This window comes from Hypanus sabinus, chromosome 3 (assembly GCF_030144855.1).
Source record: "Hypanus sabinus isolate sHypSab1 chromosome 3, sHypSab1.hap1, whole genome shotgun sequence".
Taxonomy (NCBI): domain Eukaryota; kingdom Metazoa; phylum Chordata; class Chondrichthyes; order Myliobatiformes; family Dasyatidae; genus Hypanus; species Hypanus sabinus.
Window position 1 is genome coordinate 8,587,405 of NC_082708.1, and position 21,370 is coordinate 8,608,774.

Genomic DNA, 21,370 nt, shown 5'->3' on the forward strand with positions numbered 1-21,370 from the left:
TGATGAGGGTCCCTGATGATGGATGCTGCTTTCCTGTGACCACCTTTCATATGGGTGTGCTCAATGGTGGGCAGGGCTTTACTTGCTGGGCCATATCCACTAGTTTTGGAGAAATTTCTATTCAAGGGCATTGGTGTTTCCACAACAGGCCGTGATGCAGCCAGTCACCAAAAAGTCTAGCAAATTTCTATAGATGTATCATGGATTGCATCACTGTCTACCGTGTACAGTCCACTGCACTGGATCAAAAGGTTGCAAACCCAGCCAGCTCCAGCATGGGTACGAGCCTCCCCAACACTGAGGACATCTTCGAAAGGTAATTGCTGAAAAAGATGGGATTCATTAACCACCTCCCCCACTATCCTTCATGGCCTCTTCAAATTACTACAATCAAAGAGGACAGTGAACCAACTCATGAACACTACCTCACTATTTTTGTTCTCTTGTTTTCATTACTTATTTAATATGTATTACTGTAATTCATTTTTTGTGTATTGCTCTGTACTGATGCCGCAAAACAACAAATTTTTCGACACAAGTCAGTGATTCAGATTCAGAGGTAATAACTGGAATCTGACGGCTTTGGGACCCAGCGGAAGCCTTGTCGAGTTCAGTGGGTGGAATCCGCCCTACATTTACCCAGTTCTCGCTTGAAGTAACTGTCCTCCAAGAGGAGGTGGTCCACTCTTTAGGCATCTTTCGTCGGAGTAGGAGCTGAGAGGCGCTGAGAAAAACAGGTGAGACCCTTACTCCAGCAGTCCAGAGCCCTCGTCCCTGCACTGGGGAAGTCTTGTTTCGAGCAGCTGAGTGCTCAAATTCCTGACCCCAGCAACCGAAAATTCCCAACTCCTGCAATGAAGAACTTACTGTGGCGCCGGGGAATTCTTGATTTCAACGGCTAGGAACTCCCGGCCTCAGTAGCTGAGAGCCAGATTTCATCGCCTGATTCCAGCCTTCTACCCTGGGAGTTGCTTACCCCAGTAACTTTGGTTCCTTATCGCTGCAGATGGGAGCCTTGATCCCTGCAGCCGCTGTACCCGGGAGATGGGAGTTTCGGGGGAGGGGGCGGGAGAACAAGTTCAGACTCTTCGGCTGTTGGGTCTCCCTAGCGTGGATCACTGAATCTTTTCTATGGGAATGAATTTCAGGTTCAAATAATCAATTGCAGAAAAAAAACTTACTGTCGAGAACGGGGTCACGAAGATACCGGTATATCGCGAACTTTGACCAACTATTTCTCAAAGTTAAACTTCTAACCCTGTTCATTTCTGGAAAGTTATGATTTTGTCTTTTAACTTAATTTTTCTTTATTCATTGGATCGCCTTTGAAAACCTTAATGCAATTTCAGCTTACGTGGATAGGGTGGGGAAATGGTTAAGGAAACTTCCAGACCTCTGGAAGAATGCGTCTACTCTGGCAACTGCCATTGGCTAATTCCTTGCCCCCTCCTCTTTTCCTGGTACTTGTGCATTGATTGGGTGGGTTTCTCCGAATACTTTTTAATTTGAGACTTCTTCGAAGCTGTAAAGTTAGAGGAGCGAAAAAAATCTTTCATTTTCTATCCATCGATAGAGCACTTTTCATAAAGACGTAGTTCAAAGTGCTTTCCAATGGGATAAAGTGCCAACATTAAAATAAAAATAAGATAGTTTAAAAGTTAAATAAATAGGTTTTGAGCTGGTGTTTAAAGGTATCAAAGAAGTCTGCATCCCTTGCAGTTTTAGGTTTTCCACAGTTTAGGAGCATACTTCAAAAAAGCTGACCTGCCAATTATCTATTGAGGGAATTATTTACATTTGAGACCGGCGGAAGAAGACCGCAGGATTATAAAACGAAAATGATTGTGTGATTACTCCGGTCTCGGACCATTGAGACAATAAAAACTGCTCCAGCTACTTGTTCCGTTTCATCGGGGAAGGTCGCCCTGTCCTTTGATTTTAGTTCAGAATCGCAGAGACAAAAGGTAACATCGCTTAGAAAAACGTTCACTGTTAGGCCATCTACTACTTCTGGCGTGTGCAGCTAAAGAAAGATTAGCTTGATTTGCCGTGTACGTCCAAACATTGAACCTTTTGAAGAAAGGTGCATTTGGAGAATGATTTTGAAGAATACTAATGTATTCAGCTCTCCCACATCTTACTCGAACCAGGCTGCGACTGAAAGAATCTCGATCGCTCAGGGCGGTGATTTTTTCTCTCTGTGTGCCGCGACTGAGTAAACCACTGTTGTAACTCAGTCCGTCACATTCCACAGTTGGCGGAGGTAAAGGAGACAGGAAACTTTTGTTGGTTCAGTTCATTGTCTCCAGAAAGACAGCGAATCAGAATCAGCTTTAATATCACCGGCATATGTCGTGAAATTTGGTTTGGGACAGTAGTACATTGCAAAACATAATTTAAAAAAAAACTAAATCACAATAAGAAACGTATGTAAAAATAAATTAGTAGTGCAAGAAGGGAACAAACAAAAATATTGAGGTAGTGTACAGCAACACACACAAAATGCTGGTGGAACACAGCAGGCCAAACAGCATCTATAGGGAGAAACACTGCCGACATTTCCGGCCGAGACCCTTCGTCAGGACAATTATAGGCCTGTCAGTTTGACGTCAGTGGTGGGTAAATTAATGGAAAGTATTCTTCGAGAAGTTATATATAATATAATAATAGACGGGGTCTGATTAGGAATAGTCAGCATGGATTTGTGCGTGGAAGGTTATGTCTGACAAATGCAAAAATTCTATTCCCTATTCCCAGTTCCTCCATCTTCACCGCATCTGCTCCAAGGATGAGGCTTTCTATTCCAGCACATCCAAAATGTCCTCTTACTTTAAGAATCGTGGTTTCCCTTCTGGCACCATCAATGATGCCCTCACCCGCATCTCCTCCACTTCCCGCACTTCGGCCCTACCCCATCCTCCTGTCACCACAATAGGGACTTACCCCCTTACCCTCATCTATCACTCCACCAGCCTCCGGATCCAGCATATTATCCTCCGCAACTTCCGCCACCTTCAACAGGACCCCACCACTAAGGACATCTTTCCCTCTCTACCCCCCTCTGCTTTTTGCAGGGATCGTTCCCTCCGCGACTGCCTGGTCCACACGTCCCTCCCCACAGATCTCCCACCTGGTACTTATCCCTGCAAGCGTAAGTGCTACACCTCCTCTCTTACCACCATTCAGGGTCCCATACGGTCCTTCCAGGTGAGGCAACACTTCACTTGTGAGTCTGTTGGGGTCATCTATTGCATCCGGCGCTCCCGGTGCGGCCTCCTCTACATCAGCGAGACCCGACACAGATTGGGGGACCGCTTCGTCGAGCACCTACACTCCGTCCGCCACAACAGACAGGATCTCCCGGTTGCCACTCACTTCAACTCTCCCTCTCATTCCATTTGGATATGTCCGTACATGGCCTCCTCTATTGCCATGATGAGGCCAAACTTCGGTTGGAGGAACATCATTTCATCTACCGTCTGGGTAGACTCCAGCCCCTTGGTATGAACATCGAATTCTCCAACTTCCGGTGATTCCCTCCCTCTCCCTTCCCCTGTCCCACCTCTGTCTCCCCTTCTAGCTGCCTATCACCTCTCATGACTCTGCCGCCTTCTACTACCCACAGTGCTTTCCCCTTACATTCCTTCTTCACTTCTCCTGCCTGTCCCCTCCCTGCTTCCCCTCCCCCACCCCTTGATCTTTCCTGACTGGTTTTCCACCCTTCCCCCACTTCTTTAAAGGGCCCCTGCCTCCTCCTTCTTTAGTCCTGATGAAGGGTTTCGACCCAAAACATTGACTGCTTCTTTTAATGGATGCTGCCCGACCTGCTGAGTTCATCCAGCTTTTTTGTGTATCTTGATTTGACCACAGCATCTGCAGTGCACTTTGTGTTTAGAGATTGATAGGTTCTTGATTGGACATGGCATCAAAGGTTACAGGGAAAAGCCCGGGAACTGAGGTTGAGGAGGAAAAGAAAAAAGGATCAGCCATGATTGAATGGCAGAGCAAACTCGATGGGCCAGATGGTCTAATTCTACTCCTGTGTCTTATGGGCAGAATCAGCTTCTGAAATGCTCAGTGTGTCTTCAGGTTCCTGTACCTCAACTTGATGGTAGCAGTGAGAAGAGGGTTCCGCTATTTCATCATGGATGATTTATTATCCCTCCTGCCTTCTCCACATATCCTTTGACACCCAAGAATCTATCAACCTCTGCTTTAAATATACCAAATAACTTGGCCTCTAAAGCCATCTGCAGCAATGAATTCCACAGATTCACCACCCTTTGGCTAAAGAAATTCCTCCCATCTTTGTTCTGAATGGACATCCCTCTATCCTGAGGCTGTGCCCTCTCGTACTAGACTCCCCCCACAATAGGAAGCAGTCACTCCACATCCACTCTTAACTCGGCCAGCGGTTCCCAATTTAGAGACCATGGACCCTTTGCTTAATGATATTGGTACATGGCATAAGAAAGGTTGGGAACCCCTGATCTGGATCTTTCAATATTCAATAGGTTTTAATGAGATTCCCCCCCCCCCCCCATTTCTTCTAAACTCTTCTGGACCTTCTCCAATACCAGCACATCCTTTCTTGGATAAGGATATTAGAATCTGCAGAACCCCTAATGTAGAAGTAAAAGGAGGAGATTCTGCTGATGCTGGAAATCCGGAGCAACACATATGAAATACTGGAAGAACTCAGCAGGTCAAGCGGCATCAATAGAGAGAATTAAACAGTGGACGTTTTAGGCAGTGACCCCTCCCTTGCGATAAGGGAAGTGGGCTAAAGTTGGAAAAAGAAGGCGGGAGTGGAAGGGGGAAAAGTACAAGGTGGCAGGTGACAGAGGAATCCAGGTGAGAGGGGTGAAATGAGAAGCTGGAAGGTGATAGATGGTAAAAGGCTGATAAAGCTTCTTCACTAGTGGTTGACTTTATCCAGCAGCTTCACTCCATCCGTCACAACGGGGATTTCCTGGCAGCCACCCATTTTAATTTTTCCCTTCCCATTCTGACATGTTGGTCATGGCCACCTCTATTGCCACTCACAGGTTAGAGGAGCAACACCTCACATTCTGTGTAGGCGGCCTCCAACTTGATGCCCTAAGTAGATGGTGAAGGCAGAGACTCTCCCAACGCTTCATTTAGGGGCAGAATGGTGGCACAGTGGTTAGTGCCACTACAGCACCACCAAAGTGGGTTCAATTCCCACCACTGTCTTTAAGGATGTTCTACATTCTCTCCGTGATCATGTGGGGTTTCCTCCCACATTCTGAAGACTTGCAATTGGAGTTGGGGTTCGTGTGTTGTGGGCCTCCAGAACAATCCTTGGATTGCATTGATTGTTGACACAAAATTGTGCATTACACTGTATATTTCAACATAGTGACAAATAATTAATTTTTATTTGTTAAACTTACACCGGTGGCAATGAAGGGGTGCAAATTTGTGGCAGGAACGTATGGTTTAGTAACAGCGCCAAGTTATGATGGCGCTGGAAGCATGGCAAAACTTGCAGCACAATCCTTGCTGAGTTGATTTAACGCATTAGGGTTTTGATGTGCAGGTGACATCTAAAGCTAATCTTTATCTTAAATGTTCAGTTTGTTTTTCAGGATTACTCTGTCCCTGACCACTGGAACCATGTGGCTGATGAAGATGCTGGCTCTCGGCCTGGTGATTGCCGCAGTCTCGGCTGCAGAGCAGAAGCAGAGTGAGCATACTGCCACGCTGGCGGATGCCAGTGTCAAGCTGGGATTGAACCTGTACCACACCATGGCCAAAGACGAGGCCACCAGCAACATCCTGCTCTCTCCTGTTGTGCTCGCCTCCCTCCTGGGAGCAGTGTCGCTCGGTGGCCCCGACCCAACAGCCTCCGAGGCAAAGGCTCTGCTTGACATGGGCAAGGTGCCAGATGACAAGTTCCATCTCACCGTCTCCCAGCTCCTGGCAGATGTCAGCAACTCTACTGCGCGCAACGGCACCTGGAAGATCGGCAGCCAGCTCTATGGCCCCACCTCGGTGAAATTCGTCGAGGATTTTGTGAAGAAAAGTAAGAAGCATTACAACTTTGGGCACGCCAAGGTCAACTTCAGGGATAAGAAGGGCGCCCTGAAGGCCATCAACGAGTGGGCAGCGAAGACCACAGAGGGGAAGCTTCCCGAGGTCACCAAGGACCTGGAGAGTTCCGATGGAGCTATGATCATCAATGCCATGTTCTTCAAACGTAAGTCCATACCATTGGTATTTTATGCAAAGTACCTGTATGTTACCATAAGCTACCTTGAGATTCATTTTCTTGCAGACATTTACAGGAAAAGGAAAAAAAGTACTTGGACTATTAAAAACTATATGTAAGAAAGACCAACCAATGTCCAGAGTTTAAGACCATAAGATATAGGAGCAGAATTAGGCCATTTGGCCCATCGAGTCTGTTCCCCCATTTCATCATGGCTGATCCACTTTTCCCTCAGCCCCAATATTCTGACTTCTCCCCATATCCCTCTCGTGCCCTGACTAAGTAAGAATCTGTCAACCACTGTTTTAAATATACCTGATGACTTGGCCTCCGCAGCCACCTGTGGCAACAAATTGCTCAGATTCACCAACCTCTGGCTAAAGAAATTCCTCCTCATCTCTGTCCTAAACGACATCTCTCTATTCTGAGGGTATGTCCTCTGGTCTTAGACTCCTCCACCTTAGCAAGCATCCACTCTACACCTATTCTATCGAGGCCTTTCAACATTCGATAGGATTTAATAAGGTTCCCCCCCCCACCCCCCCGCTTCTGAATTCCAGTGATTACAGGCTCAGAGCCATCAAATGCTGCTCATATGACTAACCTTTAAATCCCAGGATCATTTTGGTGAAGCTCCTTTGAACCTTCTCCAATATCAGCACATCCTTTCTTAGATAAGGGGCCCAAAATCGTGCTCAATACTCTGCGAGGTGTCACTAGTGCCTTATAAAGCCTCAGCATTGCATCCTTTAATATTCTAGTTAAGAGGACAAATCAAACTAGTAATTATTTAAAAGTAAATAAATAATACTGAGAACAGGTCAGAACGGGCTAATAGGGAGCATAATTTTCTTCTGGAGGGAAAGTATAGGGGGTATCTCAGAGGTAGGTATGGGTGGTGGTAGAAACAGAAACATTAGAGATTCTCAGAAATGTTGATGAAAGAAAAATGCAGAGCTATGTAGGAGGGAAGGGTTAGATTGATCTTAGAATAGGTTTAAATGTCAGCACAAGATTGTGGGCTGAATGGTCTGTACTGTGCTGTGCTGTAATGTTCTATGAGTTGTAGAGTCCTTGAAAATGAGTCAATAAGTTGTGGTTCTGATTTGAGGTGTGCGAAGCTATCCGTGCTTGTTTAGGAGTCTAATGGTTGTACAACATTAACTGTTCCTGATGGTTAAATCCATCCGTAGGAGTTTTCCAATTGGCCTGGCATTGTTTCCCTAGTGTATGGTAAACTTTTACCCTCCCAAATAGTGATGCAAGTCTGCAGTAGGTTTTAATCCACAGCTTTTTGGGAGATTCCCTGATCACAATTCATAATATATTGGTGGTGAATATTTTTTACTTCCTAAATCTTTGGCCAGAAACCTTGACCTGTGGTGACCAATTCCTCTGCCAGTGAGTTATAAAGAGAAGAGATTCTGCAATTCTGGAGCACACACAAAATGCTAAAGGAACTCAGCAGGTCAGGCAGCAACTATAGAGAGGAATAAACATTTGGCATTCAGTCGTGATGATGGGTCTCGGCCTGAAACTTTTGACAGTTTATTCTACTCCATAGATGTTACCTGACTTTTTGTCTGTTGCCGGTGAAGCTGTTTCTCTGTGACCTGCATGCAATCACAGCAGATCCTGCCACATATGGGTATATCAAAGTGGTAAAAAGAAAAACAACATGGTGTTCTTCAGCCAGAGGAATATGAATCTGTGGAATTCATTGCCACAGGTGGCTGTGGGAGGCAAGTCATTGGGTATATTTAAAGCAGAGGTTGATGGGGTGTCAAAGGTTACAATGAGAAGACAGGTAAGGGGTTGAGACGAATAATAAATCAGCCATGATGGAATTGTGGAACAGATTGAATAGGCTGAATGGTGTAATTCTGCTCCTATGTCCTATGGTAAAGGACCACAATGAGGTCCATCTCTCTGCCGATCATTGATAACTTGGAAAAGGATTGACAGTATTCTCTTCTTAACTGCAGCTCACTGGAATGAGAAATTCCACCACAAGATGGTGGACCAACGGAGCTTCATGGTCACCCGCTCGGAAACGGTTGCGATCAGCATGATGCACCGCACCGGTAGGTTTGATGTTCTCCTGAAGGTCCCAGGGCCAGTGCTGAGGAGGAGCTGTCCTGCGGGAGGCACTGTCCTTGAAGTGAGATGGCACATTGTCCGCTTTTGGGTGGCTGCTTTGGAGAAGTTTGGGGTTTTCTTTAGTGAAATGGGCCAAAGCTTTTCTGATTGGTGAATTATTATTTGGTTTGGTTGCGCTGAATGCTCACCAGGCGATTCATTGGGAAGTCCAGAACACATCGCACAGATGTCCATGCATGTAGACTGAAGGAAGCCCAAAATGTTACTGAATCCAATTTATTCACCACAGGACACAGCTTTCCTGGTGGCCACCCTATATAATTCTACTTCACATTCTCATTCTGACACGTTGTTACCCAGTGCTCTCGGTGAGGCCTCCTCTACATTGGTGAGACCCCACGTAGATTAGGGAATTCACCTTGTCTCTGTCCACTTCTATGGGTGGGTTTTCCCCAGTGGTCACCCATTTTAATTCCACTTCCCATTCCAGTTCCGACATGTTGATGGCCTCCTCTACTGCCACGATGAGGCCACTGTCTGGTAGAAGGAGCGCACCTCCATTGTCCTCTATCAGATTCTTACTTCAGCCCTTTAGCCTTTTCACCTATCATCTACCAGCTTCTTATTTCATCCTTCCACTTCCCCTTACTTGGTCTCACCCATCACCTGACAGCTTATATGCCTTCTCCACCCCCCTCCTTATTCTGGCTTCTTCCTCCCTCTTTTCCAGTCCTCTGAGGGAGTCTGAAGAGTTGACCGTTCACTCTCCTCTGTAGATGCTGCTCGTCTTGCTGAGTTCCTCCAGCATATTGTGTGTGTTGCACATAATCTCCTTTCTTGATGTTTTGAGTAGTGTTTTATCTTTGGGTCTCTGCACTTTAGGCTTGTACAACTTCTACATGGATGAAGCAAATCAAGTGTTTGTGCTGGAGATGGAGCTGTCGCATTCACTTTCCAGTGTGATCTTCATCATGCCCTTCCAACTGCAGTCCCTGGACAGAATCGAGAAGCTGCTGACCAAGGAACAGATCAACACTTGGATCAGCAAGCTAAAGAAACGGGCAGTGGCCATCTCCTTGCCAAAGGGTACCTATGGGGTCAGCCATCAGCTCCAGGTATGGAGAGGCCTGGGTTTCAAAGTTCAAAGTACATTTATTAAGGATGTATGCATACTGTATACAAACTTGAGATTTGTCGTCTTGCAGGCAGCCACAAAACAAAGAAACACGATAGAACCCATTTATTTAAAAAAAAAACACAGCAAAGACAGACAAAGATTGTGTGTGTGTGTGTGTGTGTTTGGGGGGGCGGGGGGGGAGAACAAGTCATGCAAACGATTTTGTTAAAAAGTAAATATACACTGGCCATAAACTGTAGTCCCTGAAAGTGAGTCCACGGCCATAGAGCCAGTTCGGTGGTGAGGTGAGTGAAGCTGGTCCAGGAGCCCGATGGCTACAGGCCACAGCCACGGAGCCACTTCAGCACGGAGGTGAGTAAACCTCAGAGTATTGAGCTGAACACTGGTTCATCCTTTGCCCTTGGCATTGGTCTTTTTAATGTGGCTTGGCACTTAAGTTGGCGAAAGGTCAATTCGTTTTTCACTCTCAGGCCTGGGCCCCACTGCTTCGGTCTGGCCCCAAGTCCCTAGCCCTAATGTTCCCTTTCTCAATGAGGTGCAAACCAACTAACAGAACAGTGGACAATTTAACCCTCCAACCTACGTGAGGGGGAACTACTTCACTCACAAGCTGCTAGCAGAAGTGGTGGATGTGGGTTCGATTTCAACAGCTTAATACTAATCCTTCTGTCGACCATTTTTTAAAATATTAGCTGTCAGAATTGGGTTTAATATCACTGACATGTCATGAAATTTCTTGTTTCTCTGTTTCTCTCCCCATGGTTGCTGCCTGACCTGCTAAGTATCTTGTGTTTTTGTTTTTCTAGTCATGACCTGTTGAATTTTGTTTTCACTTTGAATATAGAAGTACCTGGGCAGCATTGGTTTGACCACCGCGGTCGACAAGAACAAAGCAGACTTATCCAAAATCTCGGGCAAGAAGGATTTGTACCTGTCCAGTGTTGTCCATGGCACTGCTTGGGAATGGGCCACTGAAGGCGACCCGTACGATGCCTTCATCTACAGCCGTGAGGAGCTGAAAAACCCAGAGGTTTTCTATGCTGACCACCCCTTCATCTTTCTGGTTAAGGACAAAAACACTGGTTCGTTCCTCTTCATTGGGCGGCTAGTGAGACCAGATGGCCGCAAAATGCATGACGAATTGTAGCCTCTGGGCAGCTTTGGTGTATGTGGGGCCAAAATGCAACATGCCTTTTTTTTAAAGAAAAAGAAATGTTAGTTCTTCTGTGTAAGTGGTTTGACATGCTGTCTTGGGAGTAAACAGTTGATCTTTTTGAGAACAATGCCCTGTTTAAACCCCCACCCTAGCCCTTGCCAGGTAAAGAATCCCACTATCCTTCTTCAACACCCCACTTTCCTCAATGTTGAGTGGATTTCAACCAAGAGCAACTGGTGCTCTGTCTTGGTACCACGATTGACCAAGTTTCAATCATGAGCAATGGATTCTTCTGGCTCCACACAATGGGCCAATCCATTGCACCTGTAGACAGAATATGTAGGGCTAACCACCAGTGTGTAATCCTAACAAGTAGGGCTGATTTGTGTAGCATTGCACTGAAGCATTTGGCTCAACCAATGCTTCATGGTGCTCTCCTCTTGGTCTTTTCAATCCCACCCTCTCAACATAACCATGTCTTCCTTTCTCCCCTCTGCTCCACAAAAGCCTTTGTCCATTTCAGTGAGATTTACCTGCACAGGAGAGTCTGAACAAGGCCTACACTCAGTGGCCACATTATTAGGTACACCTTGTTAATACAAATATCTAATTGGCCAATCTTGGGGCATCAACACATTGCATAAAAGCATGCCGATATGGTCAAGAGGTTCATTTGTTGTTTAGCTCAAACATCAGAATAGGGAAGAAATGTGATCTAAGTGACTGAGTTTCACAGAAACTGCTGAACTCCTGGGATTTTCATGCGCAACAGTCTCTAAAGAGTTCCTGGAGAATGGTGCGAAAAGCAAAAAAAAACATCCGTTGAGTGGCAGTTCTGTGGGTAAAACAACTTTTTAATGAGACAGGTCAGAGGAGAATGACCAGACCGGTTCAAGCTGACAGTCACTCAAAATAACCACACGTTACAACAGTGGGTGCAGAAGAACATCCCTGAACTCACATGTTGAACCTTGAAGTGGATGGGCGACAGAGCTAGTAGACCGCACTGGGTTCCACTCCTGCATCTAATAAAGTGGCCACAGAGTGTACACTCACAGGACAAGGCTTGCTTCCCTCACTTTGTTTACTGATTTTTGCAAACTTGGAAAAGTTTGATTTGAAATCTTTTTGATATCAATCTTATGGAAGGCACTCCAATGATTGGGTAGAGCTAGGGGCCTTGTGTTCTTTGTCACATGCAGTGGACATCACTGAGATCTTGAACCATTTTGACATTTCAGGACAAATGCCTGACAGTAAAGGTCAAAGTAAATTTAATATCAAAGTGTGCATGTCACCAAATAGTACCTTGAAATTCATTTTCTTGTGGGCATTTTACTCTAAAGAACTGTGTGAATTATGAGCAATTGATCAATTGCTGTTGGGGTTGAAATGATGTGACAAAGTTTCACTGAAATTCAGGGGTTCCCAATGAGGGTCTGTGGTTAATAGTAAAGTTCACTGGTATAAAGAAGATTGGGGACTGCTGCATTAAATTTTAAAAAAAAAATTGGTATCGCTTGTAAATCAGACCAATTAATTTTTTTTTCCCCACTCCTGTTTCATTGAACTGCTTCCTCTGCATCTGACTTCCCTTTGGATACCTCGGTTATTCCCAAGTTGTGCCTTGTGCTCTGCCTTTGAGGTTCCAAATTAATTATTTTACTGGAAAGTTGTATATCTGCCCATGATTTATGGACCTCAATAAGCCTGTTTTTTTTTTAAATGTTGGAGGCACAAGAGGTTCTGCAGATGCTGAAAATTTGAAGGAGGAACTCTGGAAGTTAGGCAATATCCATGAAGGGAAACAAGCAGTCAATGGTTCAGGCTGAGGCTCTCCATCAGGTCTGATATCAGACTGTTTGTTTCCTTCCGTAGATGTTGCCTGACCTTCTGAGCTCCTTCAGTGTTTTACGTGTGTGCTAAGAATACTGGAGCTGTTCTCCGGTAGGGCAGAGGAGAAAAGACCTACTGTTTGTATTGGGGGACCTGTCTAATAACGTCCCAGCGGCAATCCCTGAAGAAGATCAGTGACTAAGATCGCTTTGCCGGATTGTGGCCTGTGGTGGGACACATTGGTTTCTAGTTGGCTTAAAGCAATCAGGTACCAACAGTCTTCTCGGCTTTGGGTGGATTTGATGGTAGCACATTTCTCAAGATTAAAAACAAACTGCAAATGTAGGAGGGTAGGGGTGGTGGATAAAGATTTGGAAGTGCTAGAAGCACTCACTGGGTCAGTTAATGTTTCAATGAAGGCCTGAAACTGAAATGTAAGCTGTTTTTCCTCTTTATCACAGGCTGCTTGGCCTGCTGTGTGTTTCCAGGGTCTGGTTGTTTCTTAAACCTTGAGGTCCATTACAACCTTTTCACCCTGCTGGCCAATCGACAGTTTGTTTCCAAGTTTTTTTTTGGGGGGGTGAGGAAAATGAGGCTGCTTTTTGTATATCAGCTGTTTTTCTTAATGTAACCCCTCTGTTTCTCAGACAATCAAAACTGTTTGCATTGGGAGCAGTGGATGATGGAGTGGAGTGTTGGGGTGGGAAATTGTGACCTTTTGCGGAGTATCCTATTGAATGACAACAGATGTACTCATGTTGCAATACCTCATGGCCCACACAGTGTCATCTGTGGTGCTAGATCGTTGCCATATCTGAAAACCACATTTGGTTTTGTTTAACAATTTAAAAAAAAATGTGAACATACGTGGCTGTCTTAGTCTTGTTTTTCTTTAGTGAGTTGTTGCAAAGATTCATTTGAGGGAAAGCTCGTGATGCTATTCTCTATGGTGGAAACCCTAGAGATGGGAAATGAATCTGTTTCCAATGTAGAGTCACACGCATAATTTTAAATGCTGAAATTATTAAACATTTTAGCAGTTAGCTTGGGGCACCAGAGTTAGGAATTCAACTCTAAGAAAGCTTGTATGTTCTTCCCATGGGCGTGTGTGTTTCTTCCAGGTGCTCCATACTCCAAAGACATACTGGTTAATAGGTCACTTTAATTGGGGTGGCGTAGCAGTTAGCACAATGCTTTACAGTACAGGAGACCCAGTTTCAATACCCGCTGCTGCCCGGAAGGAGTTTGGTCATTGTAAATTGTCCCAGGATTAAATCAGGGGATTGCTGGGTGGTACAGCTCACAGGGCCTGCTCCATGTTGCATCAATAATAAATCTGTGGCAAATGAGAAAATCTGCAGATGCTGGAAATCCAAGCAACACACAAAATGCTGAAGGAACTCAGCACCTATAGAAAAGAGTAAACAGTCAGTGTTTCAGACAGACAGCCTTTGTTAGAACTGGAGAAAAAGATGAGAAGTCAGAGTTGAAAGTTGGGGGGGGGGGTGTAGGAAGACCTACAAGGTAGTAGGTGATGGGTGAAATTGAGAGGGGAGGTAAGGGGTGAAGTAAGGAGCTAGGATTGGCGTAAGAGATGGAGAAGGGGGTATTTGGTAGAAGACAGAAGACCATGGAAGGAAGGGAAGGACCACCAGAAGGAGGTGATGGGCGGAGAAGGAGATGAGAGGAAATTGGAATGGGGAATGGTGGGGTGGGTGGGAGGGGGGGCATTACTGGTAGTTTGAGAAATTGATGTTCATGCCATCAGGTTGGCGGCTACCCAAATGGAATTTAAAGGTTTTACTCCTCCAGCCTGATTGTGGCCTCATCGTGGCAGTACAGGAAGCCATGAACTGACATATGGGAAGTGGAATTAAAATGGGTGGCCACTGACAGATCCTCTTGTTTCTGGCAGATGGAGTGCAGGTGCTCAGTAAAGCCGTCTCCTAATCAACACCAGGTCTCTCTGATTATGCAGGAAGCCACACTGGGACCCTGTTGGAGATGGCAAAAGTCACAGAGACACGAAGGCTGGTGGGGTGGTAGATGAGGACAAGAGGAACCCTATCCCTAAACGGGTGGTGGGAGGATGGGGTGAGGGCAGACATACATGAAATGGAAGAGAGCAGCATTGGTTGTGAAAGGAAGGGAAGCCCCTTTGTAGAAAGAGAACATCTCCTTTGTTCTGCAATGAGAAGCCTCATTCTGAGGAGGTACAGCAAAGACAGAGGAATTGAGAGAAGAGAATGGCATTTTTACAAGTAGCAGGGTGGGGTGGGACAAGGTATAGTGTGAGAATCAGTATATAAACTTTTTCTGGAGATAGAAATCGAGAAAGGGGAGGGAGGTGTCAGAAATGGACCAGGTAAATTTGAATGCAGGGTGGAAGTTGGAGGCAAAGATGGAGAAGAATGGTGGTGGACAGTAATCATTAGGTTTGGTGTCCAGAAAGAAGCAGAGGGCTTTGAGGCTTTCCTGGTGGGAATGGAGGTGTATTAGGGACTGGACATCCATTGTGAAAATATGATGATCGGGGCCAGGGAACTTGAAATCATTGAAAAGATCAAGACCAATAAATCTGGGTTGCTGGGCAGAGTAGCTCGGTGGGCTAGAAGAGCCTGTTCTGTGCTGTCTCTCTAAATAAATAAATTCTTCGCTCATCTGGAGGTGAGAGCATGGAACAGCTGTCAGTGGATGTGGGTTCAAGTTCAAATTCAAGTTTAATTGTAATTCAACCATATATGAATATCCATGAACACAACCAAATGAAACAACATTCCTCTGGGGCCAAGGTGCAAAACAGCACCAACAATTATACACAGCACAAGACACATAGATGATAGCAAATCAGCTGAATACCACAAGGACCGATATAGCCTCAGCCCGAGTGACATGTCCTGTAAGTATTTTTGGCGAGAACAAGCAGAACTGAGCAGTCTGCAGACGAACATACGCACACACATGCAGAAGAACAGTTCATCGTGGACTAAATGGGCTGAAGAGATGGTTTCTGCGCTGTAGCACTCAGTATTGTTCAAAGAAATGTGGATGAAGTCCCACTGTAAGCCTATTAAAACTGGAATTAGTCTGGATAACTTCAAATCAGGATGCCTGGTTTGTCACATGCACAGGGAGGGTGAGAAACAGGTAAAATGATGAGGCCACCCTCAGGTTGGAGGAGCAACACCTTATATTCCATCTGGGTAGCCTCCAACTTGATGGTATGAATATTGATTTCTCCTGGTAAAAAAAATCCCTCCTGCTCCCCTCTTCAATTCCCCCACTCTGGCCTCTTACCTCTTTTATCACCTGCCTTTCACATCCCCCATTCAGTTTTTCCTACGGTCCACTCTCCTCTCCTATCAGATTCCTTCCTCTCCAGCCCTTTATCTTTCAAACCCACCTGGCTTCACCTATCACCTTCTAGCTATCCTCTCTTTCCCCCCACCCCAAACACACTTTTTTATTCTGGCATCTCTGTTCCCTCCCCCACCCCCCCCACCATCCTTGCCGGTCCTGAAGAAGGGTCTCAACCCAAAACATCGACTGTTTATTCCTCTCCATTGATGCTGCCTGACCCCCAGCATTCTGTTGCTAATAAAAAACTTGCCTGCAACAACATCACAGATACAGATGGGACACAGTATAAATCACACACAAATTGTACAAGGTGGTGAAGAGAAGAGAGGAGTGTAAAATGACACTAGTGGGAAAAATAAAAATGCATGTGAGACCATTCCATGGTAATGCAAGAGGTTCTCCTTCACCGAGAGTGTGGAACGAGCAGCCAGCAGAAGTGCTGGATGCAGGTTCGATTGAAGTTTGGATAAGTACGTGTATGAGAGGGGTAGGAGGGTTACCTTAGAGTGCAAGTTCAAAGAAAATTTATTATCAAAGTACATACAGTACATGTAACCAGATACTATTGATTAATTTCAAAGGGATGATAGTGTAGAGTAGGTTAAAAAGACAGCACAACTTTGTCGACTGAAGGGCCTGTACTGTGCTCTTTGTTCTTGGCTATAGTCCAGTTGTCAGCAGAATAGCAGTTTGGCATGGACTAGATGGGTTGAAGGTCCATCAATCCCACATTCCTGAATAGAGTCATGGAAAAGTACAGCCCAGAAGCAGGCCATTCAGCACATCTAGTACATGCCAAGCCATTTGAACTGCCCACTCCCATCGACCAGCACCTGGACCACGGCCCTCCATATCCCTGCCATCCATGTACCGACCCAAACTTTTAGATGTTAAAATCAAGCTTGCTTGCACCATTTGTGCTGGCAGCTCATTCCACGCTCTCACTACCCTCTGAGGGAAGAAGATTCCTCTCATGTTCCCTTTAAACTTCTCACCTTTCATCCTCAACTGATGACACTCAGTAGAAAAAATGGGCTTGTATTTATGCTTTCTATACCCCTCATTATTTTGTATACCTCCATCAAATCTCATCCCAATCTTCTTTGGTCCAAGGAATCATGTCCTAACCTATTCAATCTTTCCTTATAACTCAGGTCCTCCAGTCCTGGCAACATCCTTGTAAATCTTCTGAAAACTCTTTCAACCTCTCTTACATCTTTTCTGTAGGTAGGTGACCAAAAGTACACAAAATACTCCAAATAAGGCAAGAGCACATTCTCCTTAACTCTCTCCAGATACTGCCTTCACCTACACACTCAGGGTAATTTACAAAGGTCCAGCAAGACATCCCGCTCAGGGACAAATACGAATGGCATTGAATCCCATTGATCCTCTGCCGGTTTTTAAACAGATGATGCTCTGATTCTCTGCTTAGGTTGCCACACAAGTTGATAGGCTGGTTAAGAAGGCAAACAGGGCATCAGACTTCATTAATTGGGGGACTAAGTTAAAGAGCAGTAATGTGATGCTGCAGCTAAAGATGAAGATGAGTTTTATTTGTCATGTGTACATTGAAAAATACAGTGAAATGTGTCGTTTGTGTGAACAGCCAACATAGTTCAAGGATGTGTTGCCCAGAAATGTCACCATGCTTCTAGTGCTGACAACTTCACAGGTTCAAGAACAGTTCTCATTGTTTCTTGCTATTTATACTTGCATTTGCACAGTCTGTTGTCTTCTAGGCTCTGGCTCTTTCATTGATCCTACTTACAGTTACTGTTCTGATTTGCTAAGTACTGATTTGCTAAGAATGCCCGCAGGAGAAAGAATCTCAGTGTTATTTGTGGTGAGATGTATGTGCTCTGATAATAAATTTTACTTTGAAATGTTTTGAACTTTGGACTTACTCACCCTATCCATAAGTCTTTGGAATGTGGGGAAACACATGTGGTCACGGAGAGAACGTACAAACTTCTTACAGGGAGTGGCGGGAATCGACCCCTGATTGCAGACACTGTAATGGCATTAGACTAACTGTTATACCACTGTGCTGCCTCATAAGCCTCTGATTAGACCACACTTGGCATATTTTGTTCAGTTGCCGTTGACAACTTCACTCAACTTCAGTTGCCCCATTATTGAAATGTAGACCTTTAGACACACTTAAAGTACTCTTCATCTCATGTTCTCGATACTTATTAGAAACATAGAAAACCTACAGAACAGTACAACCCCTTCAGCCCACAATGTTGTACCGGATATGTACTTACTTTAGAAATTACCTAGGCTTTACCCACAGCCATCTATTTTTCTGAGCTCCATGTACCTACCCAGGAGTCTCTTAAAAGACCCCATCGTATCCACCTCCACCACTGTTGCCGGCAGCCCATTCCATCCACTTACCACTCTCCGTGTAAAAAACTTACCCGACATCTCCTCTGTACCTACTTCCAAGCCCCTTAAAACTGTGTCCTCTTGTGCTAGCCATTTCAGGTCTGGGAAAAACCTCTGACTATCCACATGATCAATAGACAATAGACAGTAGGAGCAGGAGTAGGCCATTTGGCCCTTCTAGCCAGCACCGCCATTCACTGTGATCATGGCTGATCATCCACAATCAGTACCCCGTTCCTGCCCTCTCCCCATATCCCTTGACCCCGCTATATATAAGAGCTCTATCTAACTCTCTCTTGAATGCATCCAGAGACTTGGCCTCCACTACCTTCTGGGACGGAGCATTCCACATATCCACCACTCTCTGGGTGAAAAAGTTTTTCCGCATCTCTGTTCTAAATGGCCTACCCCTTATTCTTAAACTGTGGCCTCTAGTTCTGGACTCACCCATCAGTGGGAACATGCTTCCTGCCTCCAGCATGTCCAATCCCTTAATAATCTTATGTTTCAATCAGATCCCCTCTCATCCTTCTAAATTCCAGTGTATACAAGCCCAGTCGCTCCAATCTTTCAACATATGACAGTCCCGCCATTCTGGGAATTAACCTTGTAAACCTACGCTGCACTCCCTCAATAGCAAGAATGTCCTTCCTCAAATTTGGAGACCAAAACTGCGCACAATACTCCAGGTGGGGTCTCACCAGGGCCCTGTACAGCTGCAGAAGGACCTCTTTACTCCTATACTCAATTCCTCTTGTTATAAAGGCCAGCATGCCATTAGCTTTCTTCACTGCCAGCTGTACCTGCATGCTTGCTTTCATTGACTGATGTACAAGAACACCTAGATCTCGTTGTATTTCCCCTTTTCCTAACTTGACTCCATTTAGATAGTAATCTGTATAGTAATCAATGCCTCTCATCATCTTATACACCTCTATAAGGTCACCTCTCATCCTCCATCGCTCGAAGGAAAAAAGGCCAAGTTCATCAAACTAGTCTCAAAAGGCATGCTCCCCAATCCAGGCAACATCCTTGTAAATCTCCTCTGCACCCTTTCTATAGTTTCCACATCCTTCCTGTAGTGAGGTGACCAGAACTGAGCAAAGTACTCCAAGTGGGGTCTGACCAGGGTCTTGTATAGCTGTAACTGATATAACCTGTATTGTTTGCTTATTATAATTATTTCTTTCTTTTTGTATTTGCACAATTTTTTTATCAGTTGCACTCTGGTTGAACACCGAAGTCGGTAAAGTCTTTCACTGATTCTGTTATAGTTATTATTCTATTATGGGTTTATTGAGTTTGCCTGCTAGAAAATGAATCTCAGGGTTGTATAGGGTGACGTATATGGACCTGGATAATACATTTACATTGAATTCATTATGGGAAGGATGTGGAAGCTTTAGAGTGGGTCCCAAAATTTTATCAGGGTAGCGCCTGGATTAGAGGGCATGTCTTGTGAGGCGGTCGAGTAGGCTAGTTCTCTTTGGAACGGAGGAAGAGAGGTTTCTTGATAAACGTGATAAAAGGCATGGATCGAGTGGATAACCAGAGACCTTTTTCTCGGGTGAAAATGGTTAATATGAGAGGGCATCATTTTAACGTGTTTGGAGGAGAGATCAGAGGTAGGTTTTTACACAGAGGGTGATAGCTGTGTTAAATGTGCTGATAGATGCAATGGTAGAGGGTGATAAAATGGGGACATTTAAAAAATTCTTAGATAGTCAGGAGGATGAATAAAAATATAGATGACTGTGGGAGGGAAAGATTAAAGAGTCAAATCAAATCAAGTTTAAATATCTTTCAAACCATACTTAGAAATAGCTAAATGAGACAGCATTTCTCTGGGGCCAAGGTGCAAAACATTCAAAATAGCGAGTACAATGATTCAAAATATCAAAGAAGCATATTCACTTGAAAAAAAAACATGTATAGTCCAAGACCCTGAGCGACATGGTCCAGCAATCAATGGTACAGTCTCCGAGCAATCCAGCCTGTCGTACCACCATTTGAACACAGGAGGGCAGCATGGGCAAGCAAGGCCAGGCCCCAGCTGAGCTCAACCATGCTGCAGTGTTTCCCAGTCTCTCATCTGGTCTGCAGCAGCAGGGAAGCCTGAGGCTTGAGTCTTAGTTCTTGCTACAACTGAGATTACAGAGCTCCCATGTCAACTGTCCCTCCACCCAACAAGGGTAACAGGCCTGCGCCAACTTACAACATTGTGGGTTGAAGGGCCTGTTCTTTCCTGTGAGGTTCTATGTTCATAAATAACTTATTCCTAAGCATCTTTCACAACCTTCAGTTCTTCAGAACCTCAGTTGCCCACCGAGTTAGGCAATGAAACCCTTTGCTATATCTTTCTCAACCATCAATGGGACTGGTAAAAGTAAAGTGGGTATTGCAAAGAGTTCAAGACCATAAGACCTTTTGACATAGGAGCAGAATTAGGCCATCTGGCCCATCGAGTCTCCTCTGCCATTCAATCATGGCTGATCCTTTTTTTTAAAACTCCTCCTCAACCCCAGTTCCCAGCCGTCTCCCCATAACTTTTGATGCCATGTCCAATCAAGAACCTATCAATCTCTGCCCTAAATACACCCAACGACCTGGCCACCACAGCTGCATGTGACAATAAATTCTACAAATTCACCACCCTTTAGTAAAGAAATTTCTCTGCTTTTGTTTTGAAAGGCTACCCCTCTATCCTGAAGTTGTGCCCTCTTGTCCTAAACTCTCCCACCATGGGAAACATCCTTTCCACATCTACTCTGTCTCGGCCTTTCAACATTTGAAAGGTATCAAAGAGATCTCCCATCATCCTTCTGAATTCCAGTGAGTACAGACCCGGAGTCATCAAACATTCCTCATATGATAAACCTTTCATTCCTGGAATTATCCTTGTGAACCTTCTCTGGACCCTCAAGAGTAGGTTCATCTAGATTTTCAAATGCATACAAATGCATAGAAGTCCCATGCAGTCAAATGAACCATTAGCTAATGATTTAAGAAAACTGGAAAGAAAATGAGAGCGCATTTTTAATACAAGTTGTGGTCTTGGCTCTGCTGCCTCTGTGGTGTTCCCAATGGCTGGGCTCCTGAGGTGGCCATCCGGCTGTGGGCTCAGCAGAGGCATTGTCCGGCAAACCCTCTG

At 44.9% G+C, this 21,370-nt stretch overlaps 1 protein-coding gene across 4 annotated transcripts; it reads left to right on the forward strand.

Annotated features, from left to right (window-relative positions):
- The first annotated feature begins 500 nt into the window (after positions 1-500).
- Positions 501-13,331, forward strand: LOC132391035 (serpin H1-like). Of its 4 annotated transcripts, none has more exons than XM_059963679.1 (5): positions 501-737; positions 5,601-6,223; positions 8,221-8,319; positions 9,218-9,450; positions 10,318-13,331. In XM_059963679.1, exons 2-5 carry the CDS (start codon positions 5,641-5,643, stop codon positions 10,618-10,620), a joined length of 1,218 nt encoding a protein of 405 aa, XP_059819662.1. In that variant the 5' UTR covers positions 501-737; positions 5,601-5,640; the 3' UTR covers positions 10,621-13,331. The 4 variants fall into 4 exon arrangements, with proteins under 4 accessions (XP_059819662.1, XP_059819663.1, XP_059819665.1 ...); XM_059963680.1 differs by having other exon boundaries at positions 5,613-6,223; XM_059963682.1 differs by lacking the exon at positions 501-737 and adding an exon at positions 1,828-1,964 and having other exon boundaries at positions 5,613-6,223.
- The last annotated feature ends 8,039 nt before the right edge of the window (positions 13,332-21,370 follow it).

Coding starts and splice junctions, on each gene's coding strand:
- LOC132391035 (XM_059963679.1), top strand. CDS start 5,641: ATGTGGCTGATGAAGATGCTGGCTCTCGGCCTGGTGATTGCCGCAGTC. Junction 6,224..8,220: donor CAATGCCATGTTCTTCAAAC/GTAAGTCCATAC, acceptor TCTTAACTGCAG/CTCACTGGAATGAGAAATTC. Junction 9,451..10,317: donor GGGTCAGCCATCAGCTCCAG/GTATGGAGAGGC, acceptor CTTTGAATATAG/AAGTACCTGGGCAGCATTGG.